General features: G+C 38.4%; 1 protein-coding gene across 2 annotated transcripts in view; it reads left to right on the forward strand.

Annotated features, from left to right (window-relative positions):
- SLC15A2 (solute carrier family 15 member 2) overlaps nt 1–21,735 on the forward strand; it is a 92,469-nt gene that overhangs the window by 41,197 nt on the left and 29,537 nt on the right. For both annotated transcript variants that reach the window (XM_007433051.3, XM_025169710.2), the window contains exons 9-17: nt 3,692–3,774; nt 6,841–6,927; nt 8,827–8,916; nt 10,352–10,396; nt 11,927–11,959; nt 14,301–14,389; nt 15,670–15,751; nt 16,024–16,149; nt 20,940–21,104. In XM_007433051.3, the coding sequence (XP_007433113.2) occupies nt 3,692–3,774; nt 6,841–6,927; nt 8,827–8,916; nt 10,352–10,396; nt 11,927–11,959; nt 14,301–14,389; nt 15,670–15,751; nt 16,024–16,149; nt 20,940–21,104 (800 nt within the window). The remainder of the gene's footprint in view (nt 1–3,691; nt 3,775–6,840; nt 6,928–8,826; nt 8,917–10,351; nt 10,397–11,926; nt 11,960–14,300; nt 14,390–15,669; nt 15,752–16,023; nt 16,150–20,939; nt 21,105–21,735) is intronic.

Here is a 21,735-nt window from a genome sequence, read left to right on the forward strand (position 1 = left end):
GGAGGATAAGACCACTGAAATATCCTTCCTCCTTGTGTCCATCAGTCGGACCTTAGATGACAAGTGAATTTGAAGTTGGGCTATATTTGTTCAGGTAAATGAATAGGAACTGGTGTCCCTTGCAGTATCTGGACCAAGACTGGGACTAGCATTAGCTTCTTCCATAATGAGCGATTGCCAGGGGCTAAGGAGAGTCTTCAGCAGTTGATGTAGTTCTGAGTCCCTGCTAGCTCACACTGCACCCCAATATCCTTAACAAGCCTACACTGGCCAATAAATACAGGTAGGCTGGGAATTCCTCTTGTTGCTAATGACAGGCCTAGGATACATTATGTCTCGGCAGCGGGACCCATACAAGAGTTCTAAGTCTACGTAGGCATACTGGTTAGTGCCAATCCTAGCACATTGGAAGTGAAGTGGCATCATTTAGTAAGCAGTACCATGTGAGCTCTATTTGGTGTCACACTCTACCTGCTATCTAGTAAATGGCAAACGGTAAGTTCTGGAATGGGGATGCTGCAAAGGAAGCACTTTGTCAAGGCTTGATCAAATCTAGAGCCAGGTCTGTCTCTTACTTTCAGACCACTTAAGGCTCTAAGTACTCCAGAGCCCTCATCTGTATGGAAACTAAATCTATCTCCAGAATCAGTGCTTCATATCAGGCATTACCTGGGAAAGGGAGTCATTAGATTCCCTGTTCTCCACCTAATTGTTCTCTGCTAATACTTAATTGCCCTCCATAAAGTTTGTACTCATGTTGCTCAGCTCCACAGAGAAAGCTAAGGAGAAAGAGAAGGGAGGCCTGGGAGTGTTGTTTTTCCCTTTTCTACTGAGACTTAGTTAAGCTGTTATTTGTGTTTCTTTTTCTCCACATAGGAGTGAGGCCTGTGGTCAGCGAAAAAAGTTATATAAGCAAATAAGCTTAGTGTGAACCAAGGGACAGCTGAGAAAGGTGGAAGTGAAACTGCTGCTGAAACAGTCTGCTATCTTCCCCAGCTATGGCTGTTTCATTTTCAGGGCAAATTGCCATTCATTTTAAGAATTCATCTGAACCAGTCTGCATTTTTCATCAGCGGCTGCCAGGGATGACATGCATACTATTCACTGTTACCTAGGTTTATTCATTGTCTGAGGCTGCCTAATGGCAGAACTGCTCTGAACAGGGATCAGTCTTTAAAAATCAAGACATAGAGGCAACAGACATTCCTGCCTCCTGTTATTTGTCTACAAAGGGATATTACAGACAATATTGTTTGTTTTCAGAGACATACAGGTGGCTCTTGTTTAGTGATGGTTCACAGTTACAATGGTGATGAAAAAGTAACTTTACAACCAATCCTCACATTTATGACCTTCACAGGTCAATAAAGCAAAGGAAAGCTGAAGTAAGATCATAAGGAAAGTTGCAGTTTCACTTTGTGACCACTTCACTTAACAACAAAATTGCCAGTCCCAATTGTAGTCACTAAATGAGGACTGTGTATTATCTCAGGATTGCAAGTTCCTCTTTTCTGTCAGTGTCCTCTGTATATTTTCCTATTTTAAAAAACAGCTACCAAAATTATGAGATCTGGGCTGCTGGAAAGGGACCACCATGAAGTCCTTCTCAAATGGTCTCTAAGAAAAACACTTCAAGCCCTCTTCTCTGAGATGACATGAAGTTCTGAAGTATATTCTTTGCCTACACAAGGTCTTGGATCTGTTTTCTGACATTTCCAGACTGAGGCTAAGAAAGATGCCATTTTGAATTTCTGGAAAACCAGTTGGTGTAGACCAAGGGTCCCAAGCTCTTCAGCTTATCAACCCCTCCATGAAGCTTCAGACTGTTCATTGACCCCCAAACATTTATTATATGGAAATAATTTAATAAATACTACTTTAACTAATAGTACTATGAATAATAACAACAACAATCCCTTGAATCAAATACTGACCACTTTGAAGAAGCCTGGTGTGGACAGTTCTAAGCTAGAATGGCCAGTACCTAACTGGAGCAGCTTTCTGCCCCTCCAGGTTACTGTCTGCTTTATCAAGCTGTATGATTTGCACTAGGAAGAGGGTTTTCCCAGGTGATAGATGGCTAAGTGTTAGCAATGGAAAGCAGCTGATGTCACAGGGATGTTATTTCCATTTCTCCCCTTTGCTTACCCTTCAAAAGACCCAAAGCGCCCTATTTAATAAGGCAACTGTTTTGTGCTTAGTATTCTTTTTAATTGGATGTCATCTGATGAGTAGAACACAGAAATAGTCAAGGGAAAAGTTGCTAACAAATGCTGTAGTTCCTTTTTAAAATCTACCAATTAGTGACATAGTTTTTATTGGATTGGAGAGACATATAAGCCCCATCAAGCAAGTACATAAATAAATAAATGAACAAACAGTTAAATAAGGCAAAGCCTTCAGTGGTAATGGAATGGGTATACACTACAGGATTTCAAACCACTCAGTTTAAACATGAACATGATTTGCAGAGCTGGACCATAATTTGAGATACTAGTTCCCTCCTATAATGTGTGGAGTGCTTACCAAGAGAGAGAAATGTTAAGAACTGACAAAACATACTTACGTTAGCTTTGAGCATTTGTGTCCAGTGTGTCCAGGACTATGCATATTATTTATTTAAGTTTATAAATTGCACCATTTGCTACCAGGTGCCTAGCACCATGTATCACAGTAAAATGTATCCCAAAACCTGGAAAAATAGGAGTAAAACCCAGAGAATGACATTTGAGAGAAACATAAAAATTAGTGAGCAACAAATCATCATAAGAACTTGATGGTAAGAACAGGTTTTTGCTGTCTATCCACAGTAGAGAAAGGAAGGATTTAAAAACAAAAAATTCTTTACTTTTACTTTATGTCCCTGTTTCAAGCATTTGTATCTAGCTCAGCTCCAGCTCACTTTGGTTAACAGAGATAGAGATAGAGTATCTACTGAGACAGAATGAGAAAAGTAAAGCAGGACAGAGGAGGAATTCTGGTCCCTTCACCCATACACACCTGCTTTTATTTTAGAAGAGAAATGTAGGTGGCCCTCAGGGTCCCGGAACTGGTCTCTGTGTATTTTACATATATGCATAGGATCATAATTTGGAATGGATTTTGAAGGACATGTAGTCAACCCCCATGTTCAATGTGAGATTTGTAATGAAGCACATCCTCTTCTAAATTAGGTCACTGGAGGAAGTTAAGGTTGGATAAAGGTACCCTTTGCTGGCCTACACCAGCAGAGAACATCTGTACTGATGAAAGAATCTGTCCTACTGACAATGGTATTCCTGCCTGCAGAAGATAGCATAGAAAACAAACAACTAAATACCGTCTCCCCAATCCTTATCACCTCTGGCTGGTGTGACCTGACAGTTTTTGCACAATATTACTTCTTTCCTCTTTTCTGATCCCACGTCTGTAAAAGGAAGCTAGTATTTGGTGATCCTGCATAGTTTCTGCAGCTCTCCTCATTTTATTCTCTGGTGCTTTGGAGACTCCTTCAGCACCAAGGACCAGGTTTTTGAGGCAGGAAGTCACAGAGGACAAGAAGACTGGTGAAAATCAGCACCCCACCTTGAGGAAGAAGTTTTTTTATTGCTGTTGTTATTGTTGTTATTGTCACTATTGTTGTATAATTATTATTGTTGTCTATACTGTAATACCCCCTTATTTCTATACTGAAATTATAATTCTTTTCTAGTTGTGTTTATTGCTGGAAACAGACTTTACAAAAAGACTCCACTACAAGGAAATATCTTGCTGAAAGTTTGCAAGTGCATTTTAGTAAGTATGTTTTTTAGTTTCTTTTTTCATGCACAGAGTGTAAAAAATGTATTTTCTATTGCATGATCTTAGGGTTAAGAACACAAATATATTGAAAAAATGCTCATTGCGTTTACAATGAAATCCTATACACACCTACTAAAGTCAACTGGCCTTACTCTAGAAAACTAGTTATAGGATGGTCAGCGAACTAAGAGAAACACTTTGCTGATTATAGTTTCATAAATTTATATAAGAATTAAAACAATTTTTGAAGCCAGAAGCAATGTTATTCCTTTACTATACACAAATGTTCTAGTACATCTTAGAGCAGTGTTTCTCAACCTTGGCGGCTTTAAGATGTGTGGACTTTAACTCCTAGAATTCTCTAGCTGGCAAGCTGGCTGGGGAATTCTGGGAGTTGAAGTCCACACATCTTAAAGCTGCCAAGGTTGAGAAACACTGCCTTAGAAGATATATTCCATTCTAGTTGGTAAGAAAGAGTTTGTGGGCGCATCTTATGACTTTTATTGTATTTTTTCAAAGTTCATCTATTAACATTTATTTAGTATTTATTTAAAATGAGAAGTGTATCTGCAGAGAATCAGGGAGATGACCTTGAGAGAGATAGGCAAGTAGCATTAGATAAGCAAAGACAGTGGAATCATTCCTCAAGTCCTAGGAAACAAGATAGTGTTTGGAAGAGATTCAGTCAGGCTCCTCCCTGATTCAATGGGATATAAGAAGGAGGGGAGGCAGAATCAGGCTTGCAAGATACTGTTATTATAGTCTATCTCAATAAAGTATGGTTCTAGTCTTCCTGTGGGGTCTTTTCCTGACCTGGTCTACCCCAAAGGGCTGACAGTATCTAGCTTTCCAGTCTGCCTTCCCAATTATATAGGATTACAACTTTCAGCATCCCCTTGGGACAGACTTCAGCCATAGTAGGGTTTATTATCAATTGGTGAAAAGATATGCTGTCTGGTTAAGTGTTTATTAAAAGTTTTAAGACTGATTAATATGATTAACATTATATTCTGTTAGCATGCATGTGGGTAAAAATATGCTGGCTGGCTGCTTGGTTTAAAAAAGGCCACCATCTTCCCTTGGAACACTTGTGGAATGGGAAGCCAGGGAGGTTTCAGACTGCCATAGCACATCTCTAGGACAATGCAACAATACCACATTTCACCCATGAGAACGCCCCCCACCCAATGAAACCAGCAATTTCTCTTTCATCAATTGAAGTAGAATGGTAAGAAAAAAATGCGGGAGACATTTTTGGCCCAGTGTTAAACTATGGTTAATCTACCCCTTGAATGTGTCAGCAGGTTCCCTGTTTTGCATAATGTTGAAATCTGATGGGAAATCAAAGTGGTAGGACCCAGCTACATATAGTAGCTCAATTTCCTAGTTTTGCCCATCACCAATGCCTGATAGTCCTGGTATGGTCTTCCATTAGAGAAAATGGCCTTGAGGAAGTAGTAAAGGGAACCCTATCAAAGCTGGAGTTTAAACTCCACCACTATAATATGGAGTTAATTAGTACACTCAAATAAACAACTGAATTATTTTTCCCAAGTGACACATACACTGAAACTACATGCAGATCAACACATGGAGGCCAGGTGCATGGCTGGCCCATATGAACTCATTCACATACATTGATTATTCCTTCATTATAGTCATCTGCATGGGGCTTTTATATTACAGCTCCAAGATCAGTACTAGATTAGATCTAGGTGTGAGACATAATCTCAGTAATTATTCAGCCTTTACATTTGTTCATGTGATAATTTTGGCCAATTACTTTCCAAGTATTGGGGCTACACAGGAGGCTTTGGGTTACAATGTACAGTATATTAGTTCCTTCCCATCTTTCATCCTCTTTAGCATTACTGTACTGCAGCACTGAGGTCATAATGACAATTTTCACTGCAAAGCACTTGGGGCTTTTTAGAGTTAGGAGAAAAAAAGATTACTCAAAGATGTGATTTCATCAACATTAATACAATTCTGAATAGTGCAGAAGATGAAAAAAAGGTCTTTCTCCCCCCAGCCCCTTCTGTGGAGCATAATAGAACTCAGGGTCATTCAGTGAAATTGATTGGTTCTATATGCATTACAGACAAAAGGAAGTATTTTCTCATACAATAATTAATGGATAATTATTATATGAAGTTAATTAACATAAGATGCAGGGATACTATTAACTTAAGATAGTTATATTTTAATGAACTGATATCTTAATAGAAGATGGGTCATTTAGGTTGCTGTTCTTATCTACCTATAGGGGAGCCAAAGTCATTTAAATCACAGAGACTTGTGAGATATGCAGTAGATTAATCATCACAACTAAATGGAACAATGGAAGATTATGGAACTGGCAGTTCAACATGTCTAAACAGGACCAGGTTGGGCAAATTAGATTAGATATTAGAAAGAAGCATAATCATCATCCGCTTTTCATGAATATTTGCTTCATTACTAACAAAAAGTTGGATTATGAATCTTGTATGAATCTAGTAAAGCAGTATTTACGGTATATACTTTCTTGTTCAGGGTGGAATTTTTTTGCTTATAATTTAGATTTCCTGATTCATTTTTTTTTTTAAATAGATGGATATTTCATAAAGCATACCTCTAAAGAAAGGCCTCATACTAGTTCAGGCCTATAGCCTACCTCACTGAGTTCTGTAAAATAGGTCCAGAATTAGCTATACTGCCTTTTTTGAGGGTGGGTAGGCAACTGCTGTCACCTCCCAGGAAATAAATTCAAAGCAAAACCATGTAAGTCTGATTTGTTTGGGTGCTCCTGATGGGTGTTGAATCCAGCGTTCTATACATTGCTGTCCCTCAAATAATGATGTTATATCTTCTGAAAGTTGGCCAATAAAGGAACAGAAAAGGTGGAACTTCATTTAGGACATATTAATAAAACCAAGAACAAGACGAAATTGTTCTAAGTAATAATGCAGATCAATCCAATAGCCTTTAGCATTGGAGTAATAGAAACAAATGTAAGGTGCTTATATTGGATAAACTCTAATCCACACATCTCCTTTAATTGTTTGCATTCCTCTTCAGTTTGCTTTGAGAAACCGGGTCAGAAATCGTTCCCCAGAGATACCCAAAAGAGAACATTGGCTAGATTGGGCATCAGAAAAATACTCAGTAAGTAAACATTTGCATTTGAATAAATGTTATATACATGTTATAGATTTTTTTAAATTAAAACTCAATGAATAGCAGTATCAGTGATGAATCATCCTGACTTAATATTTAGATTTCACTGAAGAGCGTTCACTCTAAGTAGCATTCAAGTGATAGGTCTCCATGGGATCTATGATGTATCAACCTTCTCTCTTTAGCTAGTGAGAGGAGCATAATCTATAGGAAAAGCAATAATTTGCCCACTGAAAAAGACACAAGATATTATGCCTACCAACATATCTGGGATGTAATACCTGATTTCTCCACCACAGTTATGTTCGTGCCAGCTTCGTATGTTACTCTCTGCACAGTGGAGAACAAAAATCTGCACTGCCTGTTTATCTAATTTAGAATTTACTTACTTAAAATTTCTAAATCATATGGGATCAATCAACTTTGGCTTCCTGTCAGAGAGTTTGAATTGTTCCCTTACATTTGTTGCACTTACAGAATTGTAAGCAGGGCCAAATCTGTTTCACATTTGAATGGTAGAAAACCCAAGGGCAATAGACTAGACAAATAAGTTTTTTTTTTAAATCCTGGGAGAAGATAATGGCAAGCTGCTTCCATATTGCTGCCATGAAAACTACAGAAACTCTGTCCTTCTTACAAGTATACTGTCTTCACTTGCAGCTGCATTCCTAGTACTTTCAATCTTTTTTTCTTTAACATCATTAAATGATTGTTGCTGCTAGCAATGGATGGGTAATCCTGTGTCCATTGACTGGAGACCACCAGTTTCCTGCCCTCTGTGATAGCTTCTTACTCACACCTACACACACACACACACAGTTTCATCATTAGTGTAGCCAGGCCACACACTGATCCAAATTATACCCCTTAAGTTCTTTGAGTAAGTTGTTTGCATGAGGCAGAAGGTCAGACCAGGTTTTACTTTTCAGTTAGTTGAGATGGTTATAGTTAAGTATCTAAAGTTTGACTAGTGATTAAAAGTTTAGTATTCTAATCTGAGGCAAGATTGGGGACAGAAAGAAACAGGGCCTAGGGAAATATCTCTAACCAAGTTTCCAAGGTGGAGTGGTTTTCTTTCTTCTATTTATTCATTTATTCAATTTCTAAGGCTGCTCACTTGTCAAGCCCCTCTGAGTGGCTTATAAAAGGATTAAAAATATCAACATGGAAAGGAAAGGAAAGGAAAGGAAAGGAAAGGAAAGGAAAGGAAAGGAAAGGAAAGGAAAGGAAAGGAAAGGAAAGGAAAGGAAAGGAAAGGAAAGGAAAGGAAAGATAAAACAAAACAAAACAATCACAGCAATAAAAATCCCATGTCAGGGGAACATAGGCTCCAGAAGTCTCACCATGTATTGTACTTTGTCAATCTCTCAGAGGCAAGGTCAGTCGAAGAAGGAATATTGAAGAAAGTGAGAACCACCTGGCTGATTTATCCCCCAAAGACCAAAAGTCTTTCTCTCTTATTCTGCATATCTCCCCTTTTAAAATATCTTTTGGAGTTACAACACTATGATTCTACTTCCCATGGGTTCTCCAACACATTTTTGCATATTCAGAATGTTCCTTTGTCCTTTTTTTCAGCTCTTCCAATACACAAGCATGCATTTGTTGGTGTTCATTTAGGGGTAACTACCAGCTTCTATTTTCTTGCATCTCCTGACAATTCAGTATCTGGTATCAGTTTTTCCTGTAAAATCTAAAGACCTTATGGGTGGGTATGTGTAAATAAATAGGTTTGAGGTCCCATGTACCTTTTGCAAAGTGATGTTAAAGCAAAGCAAAGAATCATATTAATTATATAATATGATAACTGATTATATAATTAATTGAAAAAGGCATTGAACACCGAGGTATATTTTTTACAAGATATATTTGTGCTTCCTTCCATAGAACCAACTGATCACTGAAGTTAAAATGGTGACACGGGTCCTTTTCCTCTTTATCCCATTACCAATGTTCTGGGCGCTCTTTGATCAGCAGGTAATGCGCACCAATGCTAAGCAAGCTTTCACTATACCCAACAGCTCAGATTTTGGGACTCAAAAGCTGGGTAGACTCTATACGTTGTGCCACAGTACACCAAAAGGGTTATGTCCTTCATACTTCAATGCGTTGTGGGAATCCAGCCATCTTAGTGTGCTGTATGAACTGGTCATCATTTTAAGCCATTGAGTGGGTGATTGATTGATTAATTGATTGATTGATGTATAGCATCTTATGCAAACCCAGCACCTGTGTTTTCTTAATTCAGTTTTAGGTTTTCAGCATTATCTGAATCCAACCAGTAACTACTTTCATGACTGACTTCCACTAAAAATACATTTGTATCAATAACATTGAGATTCTTTGTTTGATTGAAACTTCTGTTTTAATTCTGAAGGACAGTTGCAATGCATGTGACTATTTAAGTCAAACAATGTCAATGTCCACATTAACTTAGGAGTCCATTCCATTATATTCAGTGTATTTATTAGATTGATACAGAAAGAGAATTGCATTTAGGGCTGAATATTTTTGTTCATGTATTGTTAATTTTTGCCCTGATGATAGAATAAAATTGATTTCATCTTCAGCCTGTGAATTATTTTATGTTAGGAAATTATGTACAAGGTATTTCTATGAAAACATGTGAACACTGATAATCAAAATGGTGCCATTACAGAAAAAAAGGAGGGGGGATGTATTGTGAAAAAATCAATTTAGATCACTGAGACAAGAAAGCATTTGTCTGACTGAATAAGTAATATTAATTCCTGAATGATCACATATATGCAAGAATTCGGTATTTTGTGGGAAACACTGCATTTGATTCCAATTTAAGGCTGTTCTTCCTTTATCTACTGTGTAAGAGAAGACAACAATCTTTTTCTTATAATAGAAAAAGAGAAAATGTGTAACATTTTAGCTGACTGCAGTAACTCTTTCAGATAAAGATGTGAATTTAAGCTATATTTTCATATTCAAACGTTATATAGAAAACTATCATTTTTAAAATATTTTAAGTGCTTTTATTAGGGTAGGATTTTTTAAAGGGAATGTTAGATATATTTAAAATATATGGGAGGTGGGAGAAAAAGAAAAGAAAGAATGAAATACCATTACACCATACTAGCTTTAATATAATATAATAATGAGTATGGGGTAATGGTTAAGGTGGTGAACTAGGAGCAGATGTTATTTTAACAAGTAACACAGAAAACTACTGCTCTATAAATTTATCTATTAATGTTTATTCTTTCTACCTGTATAAGCAATTATGTATACTTTCAGGTAGGTCTGTTACAGTTCACTGTGTCTCATGAATACAATAGATGTTCGAGATAGGGTTCATATTGGCCACAGCCAGTAGTGATGAATTACAGGAGTTGTAGACCAGAAATCTGCCACAGCGTTTATTTTTCTTTCCTCTCCATAGGGTTCTAGGTGGACTCTGCAAGCAACTAAAATGAATGCTCACTTTGTAAGTGGATAAGATTAGTTCCAGACAGTGGTCTTTCTTCCTTTAAACATTTGAGCAAATGCAGTTGTGTAATAAAGGTTACACCTTTATTGATTTTTAAATATGTAAATGTAATTATAGCCCTATTGACCAGATGAAATAATTCCACAAAGTGAAAGCAATATAACATGGAACAAGAGAGAAATAAAGAGTACCCCAAGACTTATAATGTGTCTTGGTTTAGCCAGATCCCAAGATTTCTTAAAGCATTATATTTGGATTTTAGAGTTGCTTTATCATCATCATCATCTTATTGTTATTGTTATCATTATTAGCAATACATTAAATTCAGCTTGAGGAAAGGCTATAGCCCAATGACAATAAGATACTTTCTACCCATAAATTTCAAGATATGCCTATCAGTTCCTGCTAAGAAAAGGGTGTCAGATAATGGAACTATTAGAAAGCTACTATTGGGTCAGAGTAGCCTAACTTTCCCAAATGATTTATTGTCTTTCAGAAAAAAATGGCTCTATAGTCCTTCTAGCCAGCATGGGATTGGAGATTTAGGATAAGAAATCCCTTATGTCTGGAGGATATTAGGGTGGATAAGGGTGGACCAGAGAATCTTGGGATAGATGGTTCATTGTGTGGATTTAGTCTAAAAACACTTCATGTCTTCAAGTTTATATTCATTTCCTCATGGAATTCCAGTTTTATTATGCCTATAACATTCCTATGAGGTCAGTTAAATTGGGATGTGCAGTGAGTTTCATAGCTAAGTGGGGATCTGAATACTTTTCTCCTTCTTATTGTATTGTCTTCCCTAATTCTCAGAGGAACAGTATTAGAAGGATAATCATGTTCATTGCTGGGGGAACCTACATGTGAGTGAATGATTTCTCTTTTCTGTGGATATATGGGATCAGCCATAACTTTGGTGTAAGAACCAGTTGATTGCTTCTGAACTAAAAGAGCCATGGAATGCCTAACAAACCATAATGTATAAGAACAACTTTAACTGGGCTCTGGAAGGATCATGAATAGCCCACTCAAGTCAAGTCCCCAGTCCCAAAGACAATTTTCCATTCACTAGATCACATCCAGATTACAAAGCCAACACAACTCAGGATATTAGACAGAGCAAGATTAAGGTCAATGTCCCTGTAGAACCATATTGAAGCATCACATCAATGCTCATTATTTACCATATCCTTCAGAAATGAATGCAGACCTGTTTTAAAAACAAGCATTGTTTCTCCGTGATTGACTACCACCACCATCACTGTTTAGAGATATAACTACTAAATAAATAATATATTCTGCCATGAGATCTCCATTATGTTCTGCCAGTGATTCGCTTCAAAAGCATTGGTTCTTTCATGGCAAGCAGAAGGTGAACTCGGCCATAAAAATAAACCTTTAGCTATAGAGAAGTACTTAAGTCCTCCACCTCCCATCCCGGTTGTTAGCTACCTGTTTCACCAAATCCAGTTCTGCCACTGTTGCCTTATTTTGTTTACTAACCTTTTTCAATGTTGCTGTGTTTAGGAAGGATTTGTCCTTCAACCTGACCAAATGCAGGTAAGCTGAAGACATTTCCCACTCTGTTTGTTCTCAATTGAATATTCTGATAGGATTGCAAGGATTCCATGGGAAAAAAAAAGAGTGTGTGGGGGGGGGGGAAGTGCACCATTACAGACTATATCCTAGAATTCAGTCAGTAGCCATTGGGAATATCTGATCCTGCAGATATTCGTACTGTAAATCAGGAGTGTGAAAAAATGTTTTCAAAATTGCATTATCCCATTCATTTTCCTTAATGAATACACTATAATTTTTTTACTTCATCATTCTTCTAAACTAATGTTTCTTAAAGTGTGGTCTTAGGACCCCTGGGGGTCCCACCCAAACACTCTCAGGGGTCTGTGAAATCAAGATTATTTGCCAGCCTATGTTGAAAAACAATACAATATTAAAATCCCATCAAACAATTGTGAGAAGTGGTAGTGGCAGCAAATGTGTCAATTTTAATTTTTAATGCAGTAAATATTGATAATTATAACCCATAGAAACAAAAGTTCTTTTGGGGTCTGCCATAATTTTTAAAAGTGGGAAGGGGTCCTGAGAGGAAAAAAAATTTTAAGAAGCACTGTTCTGGATTATTTTTTTTTTTATTCTGTCACTCAAATTACATTCATTTTCTCCACTTAATGTTCATTTTGGTTATCCTTTTTCATCTTGACCTATCTGTATTTTTTAATTTGGTAGTGGTTCTGGCACATGATGGGGAAAAATGGCAGTGGCTCCCAAAAAGGGCAGCTCTTGTTTTCTCCATGATATCCCCAAACATCCTAGACTGATACATAATCCATGGGATTCTGTGAAAACAGTGGCAACCACACAACAACTCTAACAGATGATCATCCAGCATCTGTTTGAAGATCTCTAGTGAAGGAGAACTTACCCACATCAGCAGCAGTTTGTTCCACTGACTGGCAGGAAGTTCCTCTTTGGTTTACTCTAAAGCAGGAGAAAGTAGGGATTAAATTAAGAGTTGTAAGCAGGAATTTAAACAGTTTGCCTGCGTTTTTCTTCTTTGCTTCAGAAGATCAGTAGTTTGTACTGAATATGCTATTGAAAGATGACTGTGTAAGGGAGAGTGTGTCCTGAAGGGGTTCTTGATAAAGGACTGCTAATTATGGAATTCTGTTGGATCTTAATTTGGTTAATTTTCAGCATCAGCTAAATATCTTTCAAGAGAGCCAGTTTGGTGTAGTGGTTAAAGCACCAGGCTAGAAATTGGGAGATAGTGAGTTCTAGCCCCGCCTTGGGCATGAAGCTAGCTAAGTGAACTTGGGCCAGTCACTCTCTCTCAGCCCTAAGAAGCAGGCAAGGGCAAACCACTTCTGAAAAATCTTGCCAAGAAAACTGCAGGGACTCAAAGGCAAAAAGAAAGAAATATCTATATTTTTGACCAGACTTTTGGTAGAACTTATTCTACTTATTCTTATTGTATATATTTCTCTCAGTGTTGGCATAGTCCTATGATCCAGTTTTATGGTTTTAATTTTTGTAATTTTGGATGGCTGTAGCTTTTGAACTTCAGATAGTATTATTTTATGATATCCAACTTTGGGATTAATTTGAATGAAAAGCAGGAGAGAATGAGAAAGAGATCTAATCATCATACTTTGGACACGTTGTGACTAGACCTAGCTCTCTTGAGAAATCTGCAAGGCTGGGAAAGGTGGAAGGAAAGAAAAGAGGATGACCAGCAACAAAGTGAAGGGACTCAACTGCAACAGCAGTGGGTGCACTGTTGGAAGGCCTGAAAGACTTGATTGGAGACAGATCCTCATGGAGAAAACTATCTATGTTTCTGAGAGTTGACAGTGACTTGATAGCAAATTATCTACCTCTGTCTCTATCGATCGCAGCAAGCTGGATTTGAGGAGGAAAAGGTTATTTGAAGCCAGCGTAGGTGCTCATAGTTGCTCTGTGAGTGCCTGCATACATTTGGAATCACCTGTTCCCCTTCAAATATGGATTACTGCACATTCCTATTGTGTGTGTCTCTGTCTGTGTAAATTGTTTCCTCAGAATAAGTTGTTCCTGAGTCCTCTAAGCACCACAATCTGCAGGGAGGGTAAAAAATCTGCATGCTGGCGGCGCAACCCAAACCCCTTCCCTTTTGTAGAAGCATCAATGTTACACATACAAAACAGATGGGGACCAGGCTTTGATTGTGATGCTGTACCTGCAGTTCTATAGATTTTGTGTGCACACACACACTCACGTACACACACACGCACACACCCCTAATGCCCTGTTGCCAGTGAGGTTTATTCCCTACTAAATTACTTCAGGATTGTATCCTTACTAATAATGAATTAAAAATCTCCTTTAATTTTTGGTATTTCAGTTCTTAAATCCTCTCTTGATCCTTGTCTTCATCCCAGTCTTTGACTTTGGACTATATCCCTTGATAAAACTGTGCAAACTTGATTTCACGTAAGTACCTAAGAAGAAGCTGGTGCCCTCTGAGCATATTGGGTTACAGGTCGTATCATTTTGAACTTCAGATAGTATTATTTTGTTATATTCAACTTTGGGATTAATTTGGATGAAAAGCAGGAGAAAGAGGTCTAATTATCATACTTTGGACACATTGTGACTGGACCTAGCTCTCTAAAGGAATCTGTAAGGCTTTGGCCACAATTGGTTAATGCGGAGGAGATCTTGTCCAACTTATGTTGAGGCTGCCAGACTGGGGAGAGTGGAGTAGTGTCTCCTTTCTTTTAAAACTTACAGAGCAAATTCATGCATACTTGTACACTGGAAACATCTAAACTTATTAACTATCAAACCAGAATATATAAGAAAGTGAAGTAACAGAAGGAGAATTTACTCTAACTTCTGCAAGGTTTATGTTTTAGAAAAACATAAATTCTCTTTCAGTTTCTCTGCAATAAAAAAAAAATAATCAGGCAGGCGATTTTGCATGTGTTAGGTCACATGTTCGCCCAATCTTGCAAGAGAAGATGGTTTGCTTAATTTTAGCTCACTATATTATATGAACCCAGCCACTGTGCTTTGTAAACCATGGTTGGTGGCTTCTGTATGCTCTGTGAACTTAACCAATTGTGGTTTAGTCAACAAATAACAAGATTAAGGAAACCATGGCTTATTGTGAACTATGAACCCAGTTATTCTTCTGCAGCTCTGCATGCAAACGGGTCCTCCAACTCCAATTCATTTTAGTGGACTGCACAACAGGCCTCAATATTTTTGTTCAAGGGCAGGGAGTCTTCACTAATTAAAGCATCCTTTTAATATGTCCTTCACCAGTTCTGGGATATTCACCTGCAAATCCCCCCCTTTGACTCTTTCCATCATGACAGAAATATTTGGAGATGTGCACTTTATTTCTAATATCCTTTCAGCTCAATAATCCCACACAATTTTTCTGTCTCACTTCTCAGAAGTGAGCTAGACATAGATCATCAGTTGTGCTTTCCTCCACTTCACACATCAGCTAAATGCCAAGTTCAGTTCCCTTCTCAAAGAGCTAAGAGGAGCTTAATGGGAAACTTGCAAGCAGGGAGCTTTTTTAAAAATAGCAAATCCATTTGAATAGACCTTGAATGTGCTCCATATTTATAGTTATGGAAACATTCGATTTAAGGATTGCTTCATTCAGCTGTATCAAATGCATGTGGCTCAAATGCACTGATCTCAGATGGAGGGATGCTGCACATTATTCTAATTAAGTTGTATTTATTTACTTTCAGGCCCATTAAAAAGATGGCAACTGGCATGATCCTGGCCAGTCTGGCATTTGCAGCTGCAGCTATTGTGGAACTCAAGATAGAGGTAAGTGCTGAGCAGCGTCTATAGGCACAAAGGTAGAGATGCAAACTTTCTACATTCATGCATCATTGGCCATTTTTCTGATTTGCACTGTGTTATGAATTGCTCATCAATGTGCTAAAAAAGACACTGGGTTCTTTGTTAGGAAATGAGGCTGAAGAACTTGTGACTCTGTGGATACTAACCAATCCACTGAAATCTCAATCAGTAATGATTTACACTCACATGATTACAAGTGCTATTTTGCTGTTGGCACACTCTTTTCTCTTAATTAGGAAAATGTTATGCCTATCCCAGCTCCCAAAGAAAGCTACATTCAGGTCCTGAATCTGGCAGACAGTGATGTCGAAGTGACTATTGAGGGTTATGACTTGTTCTGGCAGCCAATCAAACCTTTTCAGGTGAGCTGGTGCATTATATCTTCATTTTCTGTTTACCTCAGCAAGATCCAATACAAATATTTTTGTTTATGTCAATAGACAAAGCTATTCAACCATACTCACAGGTAGGTCAGTCCTGGTTTTGTTGTGATTATCACTGTTCACCGTTCTATTTGATGCTATAGATCAGGGTTCCCCAAAGTGGTCAGTATTGACCCCCAAGGGTCAATGGGACTATACAAGGTGTTGATAAATGGCTGGGGGTCAAAAAGGGGTCAGTAAATGTCTAGGGGGTCAGTAAGTGGTCGATAAATGATAGAAGCTCAATTGGGGTCAATTAATCTTTTAGGGTCACTAGAGCTCCATGCCAGTCCCTAGTCCTGAATGTGACATGGCTAGCAGTGAGACAGTGTTACCCAGAGTTGAATGGTCAGCTGCCAGAAAGACTGGCTTTAAATTGCCTCTATTATTGTTGTTGTTGTTATTAGTTAAAGTAGTATTTATTAAATTATTTTCATACAATAGCTGTTTGGGGTTTGATGAACAATCTGAAACTTCATGAAGGCGTTGATGAGCTGAAGAGTTTGGGGACCCCTGCTCTAGATGGACTTCTTGCACAGATAGTTTCAATAGTAGAGAATATATATAGCTCTGTGTTGAACTGTTGGATTTTTGGTGTTTTCCAAGCTTGGTTGTTTTCTTTCAGATGCTTCATTACTAGGCTAGGTAATATCATCAGTGCATGGGAGGGTACAGTTTGCTGGCTGTTTATATATACTGTACCTTGCCCTTCCAGTTTTCTTTGGAGTGCAGTTTCTTCCTGAAGGTAATGAAAGTCTGCAAGAAAACAACGAAGAAAACATCAAGAATCCAGCAATGGTTTGCCCATTGTAAAGCTTTATACTGTCATTTCTGTACAACCATGGAACTATCTATTACCTCCTATGCTCAGAGGAACAGGGAGATTTGATCTTCCTACTGCATCTCTCCTGTTATATGGAGTGATAGTCCATATCCTCAAGGCACTAGGTCTTTGATAGCAATGGTTTCACAGAAAGATATAGATACTTTACTATATTTACTTATAATGGGAAGTCGCACAGTGAGTGGGCAGCCCTATAAATTGATTGATTGGTTAATTGATTGAATGAATGAATGGTTAATTCTGCAATGAATACATATTAAAAAGTGCTTTTATACAACTTAGTTCCCCCTTGCTCATTCTCAAAGAACATTTTGGATGAGATCGGAAAGGAACATTCTTAAATGAGAAACAGACATGCACACACAAGTGGGACAAGGATAATATCAAGAGCAGGGTGATAATTGTAAGTTCTTTAAGGGAGGTATGGCCATGTGGGTCATCTGACTGACAGGCTGTTTGTATGATATAGTGCTAACAGGCTTAAGGAGGGGCTGCATCTCATATCACAATCTCTTCCTTGGTTCTTGTCTATCTTCAATTCTCTCTTCTGCTCATTTTTATTCATGCCAAAGATGAAGCTTCACTAGAGAAGCCTGAACTGAAGCTTTACCCGGTCCTTCTTGTTTTTCCTTTTCCTTCTCCTTGAATTATAATATCTGGGCAGGCCACTCATCTAGGTAGGAGAGCAAGCGGAGTGGAATGGCTGAGAAACTGACTTTACTTCCACATTAGCAGTTCAGTCTGGAGCTGCAGTCCTTTGTCAATTCAACTTTTTTTTTTCCTGAGAATCAGTTGACATTACTGACAAATTGTTGCCTTATGATCTTCTGTTTTGTGCCTCTGTTTTGAGGGGCTTACCTTCTTTTCTATAAAATGCAGTTGTAGAGGCAGCCAGTCTGCTGTGGGTGAACTACTGAACCCTTAAAGGCCCAAGTGGACATCCCTACCCACTTTCCCTCATTACGTACATGTTCATTCTCTCCCCCCAGCCTCAATGGTCCTGACAGATAGCAGTAGTGAACCAACTGTCTTGCATACATCAGCAGCCTTGCCTAAACTCTTGGACTAAACCCTCCACTCCTAGGTATATTTCTCAGCATTGTTGAGGGAAAGGCTTTCACCTCATCTGCCCATGATCCCTGTAAGCAAGATATTTTTTTCCTTCTGCTCAGAGGGTAATGGAGAGTTTGATTAGAATCACAGGAGGAAGAGAATTGAAGACCTCTCCTACTCTTTACCTTAACCTCAATCCTCTGTGATTTGGCCTGATGTAGGGATCATCCCTTGCCTAATGCAGAAGGGATAGAGTTGCTAGTGAGAACAGGGGTAGGCATTTGTGTTACACTCTCACTTATCAACAGCCCCACATACTCCATGTGACCCTGAAAGGGAACCACTGAAACCAGTGTGGCCCTCCCCAGAAAGGCTGTTGATCCTGTTTTAAGGATGCTGGCATCTTTAACATTTTTCTTTCAGCTACACCCTTTTCTGGCTTTAACTTGTAGACTGTAGATGAGGAATTAGTGTAGAAATGCCCTTGATTGACCCTTTGTTGTATCTATGGTTCAGACACCAAGTACACATCTCCTTGTCTCAGAAAGGATACGCATTCTGTACAAGGAATGGTTCTTGCTCATGTCCAGAGAGGCAGATCCCAACCCCTGACAAGAGATGTGAGTCCTTTTAAAAACATGGCAGAAGCTGCAAATGGAAGCTGAGAAAAGCACAGGACTAGGGTCCCCCATAGCTTTCTATTAAAGTGTAGAATTTCCAGGAAAAAGGGAAACTACAGGAAGAGAAGCAAAATATTATTTTGCTATGGAAATCCTATTTTTGAAGAAACAGGTAAATATTCTAGCTGAAAGTTGCTTAAGTCTTTAGTTTCTGTTGTATTATGCTTGTGCTAAGTCAATACTCATTGCCTTTATCTCTTGATATGAATCTCAGGAAAATATGTTTTATGTTAGCCTGAATTGTATTGAGTTATTTTTTAGCATTATAGTCTACCTTTCTTTCAGGAATTCAATGCATTTTTTCTTCTTTAAATGTCCTCTCTCTCTCCAGGGCTGAAGGGTTGAAACTTCCAGTCACATGCTTCTAAGCTACATAGCCAGGAGGTTGCAATATAGACCCCCCCCCCCAATTTTCATTGTTGACTTTTTAATCCCAAGAAAGGCACCACTGATTGTGAATGCCCTCTCCTCTCATACACTGGGTTAGGAGAGAATACCAGTGAAGGCATCCCCTAGAAGATAGGTGATGGCAGTGGGAGATACCAAGTCCTACCCTAAAGCACAGGCAAGACCAGTGTGGGAAAATCCAGAGGGCTTCTGGGAGGGGAGGGTCGACATCACATACAACCCCCCAGACTCAACTGTTCCACTATACCCTTATTATCATGTATGGTTCCCACAGGATAGACCATATTTTCATGACTGCTTTCTTCCATTACTTGTTTTTCTTAGAAGTGTATTGATTCTGACATATGGGGACAACATAACTGATTTATTCAATAATGATAGTAGATTTTAAATTAATCAGGTCATACATAAGAAATACTTTGAATGGTATAATGCTATAGAAAATATGTAATTGGATTTTTAAAAATTATTTAATGAAATATTTTTTCAATTTCTTTTAAATCAGAGGTGATTTTTTTTAAGCCTAGGCTGTTCAGTTTAAAAGATTGTAACTAATAATAACAACAATGTTCTGCTAGCTTTGATATGTTTGTATTATTGTATACAGGTTATTATTGTTGGTTGCACACTCGGCCAGTTGTTTTGACTGGATTTGGCATTTTTATCCACTTATCGAGTCCTTCCCAAGGACCTGGGATAGGCAGATGTGTTTGTTTGATGGTGTTAGATGTATCGTCACAGGATGTAAACTGGTCCAAGTAAAGCTACCTTTTGCAATTGATTGATGGTGATTTTGTCAATGCTGATGGTGTTCAAGCGGTGCTCCAGATGTTTTGGGATTGCACCCAAGGTGCTTATTACTATTGCTATTGGTCGCAGAGTCAGCCAGATGTTTAGACTGGATATGGCATTTTTATCCACCTATTGAGTCCTTCCCAAAGATCTGGGATAGGTAGATGTTGTTTGATGGTGTTGAAAATATTGTCGCAGGCTGTACGATGTTCCAAGTAAAGCTGCTTTTTGCAATTGACCGATAGTGATTTTGTCAATGCCAATGGTGTTCAAGTGGTGCTCCAGATGTTTTGGGATTGCATCTTCTTGTTGGACTTGATTTGTAATAGAAGATAATTATTTCTTTGTTTTCAGTCTTCGTATATTTACGACAGATAAACAACTTTTCTTCCAGTAGTCCTGCAGCTGCTGGCTCTGGTTGCTCAGCCAACAGTCCTGAGTCCTGTAGCCCACTTATCACCAGATGTCCAGGAACTGGAACACCTAGCATGGTCCTTCTTGACCCAGGCAATCCAGTATAGATTTCTGTAAATTACATACGTCTCACCATATTGTTTATGGGAGAGACACTCTTCATCTGGCTCCTCTGATGAGACCTGTCCAGTTCGGTTGAACCTCTGGCACAGCTCTCATCCTCCTCAGAGCACACAAGCCCCACAACCATGTCAAGATAGTGCCTCACTGGGGGTTGTTGTTGTTGTTGTTGTTGTTGTTATAATTATTACCTTTGCTGTGATCCACCCAGAAACATTTTATTTCATGGAAACTACATATGTTGGCCACCATCTCAGAATTCTTCTTTTCATCAAGTCTTTAAAATACACTGATCTAGTTAAACTCAAAATTTATTTTTTAATGGAAAAATGCAAAATGTGTTTGAAATTTATGCTTCGTTACTAAATGAGAAAAACTTTACTACAGATACAGATTAAAATGTATTTCTTTTTGCTCAGGACCCTGCTGAATACTCCAAATTAATCCTCAACAGTGATCAACAACATCTTCATTTTAAGATACACTACCAAGGATTATCTTCCACATTTAATCATTCGATCTGGGAAAAGTCAGTGAACAGCTTAATTATCTACACGAGAGAAGGAAACCTAACAAGCAATATAGTAAGTTGGAAATCAAATAGGGGCAAAGTCTGATATTTGAGAATACAGAATGTACTCTGTATGAAGATTACCAAATTTCTTATTTCGTAGCAACAGTCCACCAAATCTTGGTTAATAAATACCTTAGCTGTGTTAATTCAGTTTCCCAATTGTACTGTAATAGTTCAAATTTTGTACTGCATCCAGTTCTGGTCACCACAATACAAAAAAGATGCTGAGGCCCTAGAAAGAGTGTAGAGAAGAGCAACAAAGATGATAAGGGGTCTGGAGGCTAAATCCTATAAAGAACAGCTAAACGAACTAGGTATTATTAGCTTAACAAAGAGAAAACTGAGGGGAGACATGATAGCAGTCTTCCAGTACTTGAAGGGCTGCCACAGGGAAGATGGCATTGATTTATTTTCCATAGCACCTGAGGGTAGGACAAGAAGCAATGGGTGGAAGCTTGTCAGAGAGAGATCCAACTTGGAAATAAGGGATTTCCTGACAGTGAGAACTATTAAGCAGTGGAACAGCTCACCTCCCAGAGTTGTGGGTGCTCCATCACTGGAGGTTTTCAAGAAAAGATTAGACAACCATTTGTCCAAGATGGTATAAGGATTCCTGCCTTGGGCAGGGGGTTGGACTGGAA

Source organism: Python bivittatus, unplaced genomic scaffold, assembly GCF_059951505.1.
Source record: "Python bivittatus isolate LINGU-HERP-01145 unplaced genomic scaffold, Pbiv_v1 ctg000480_np1212, whole genome shotgun sequence".
NCBI classification, from domain to species: Eukaryota; Metazoa; Chordata; class Lepidosauria; order Squamata; family Pythonidae; genus Python; species Python bivittatus.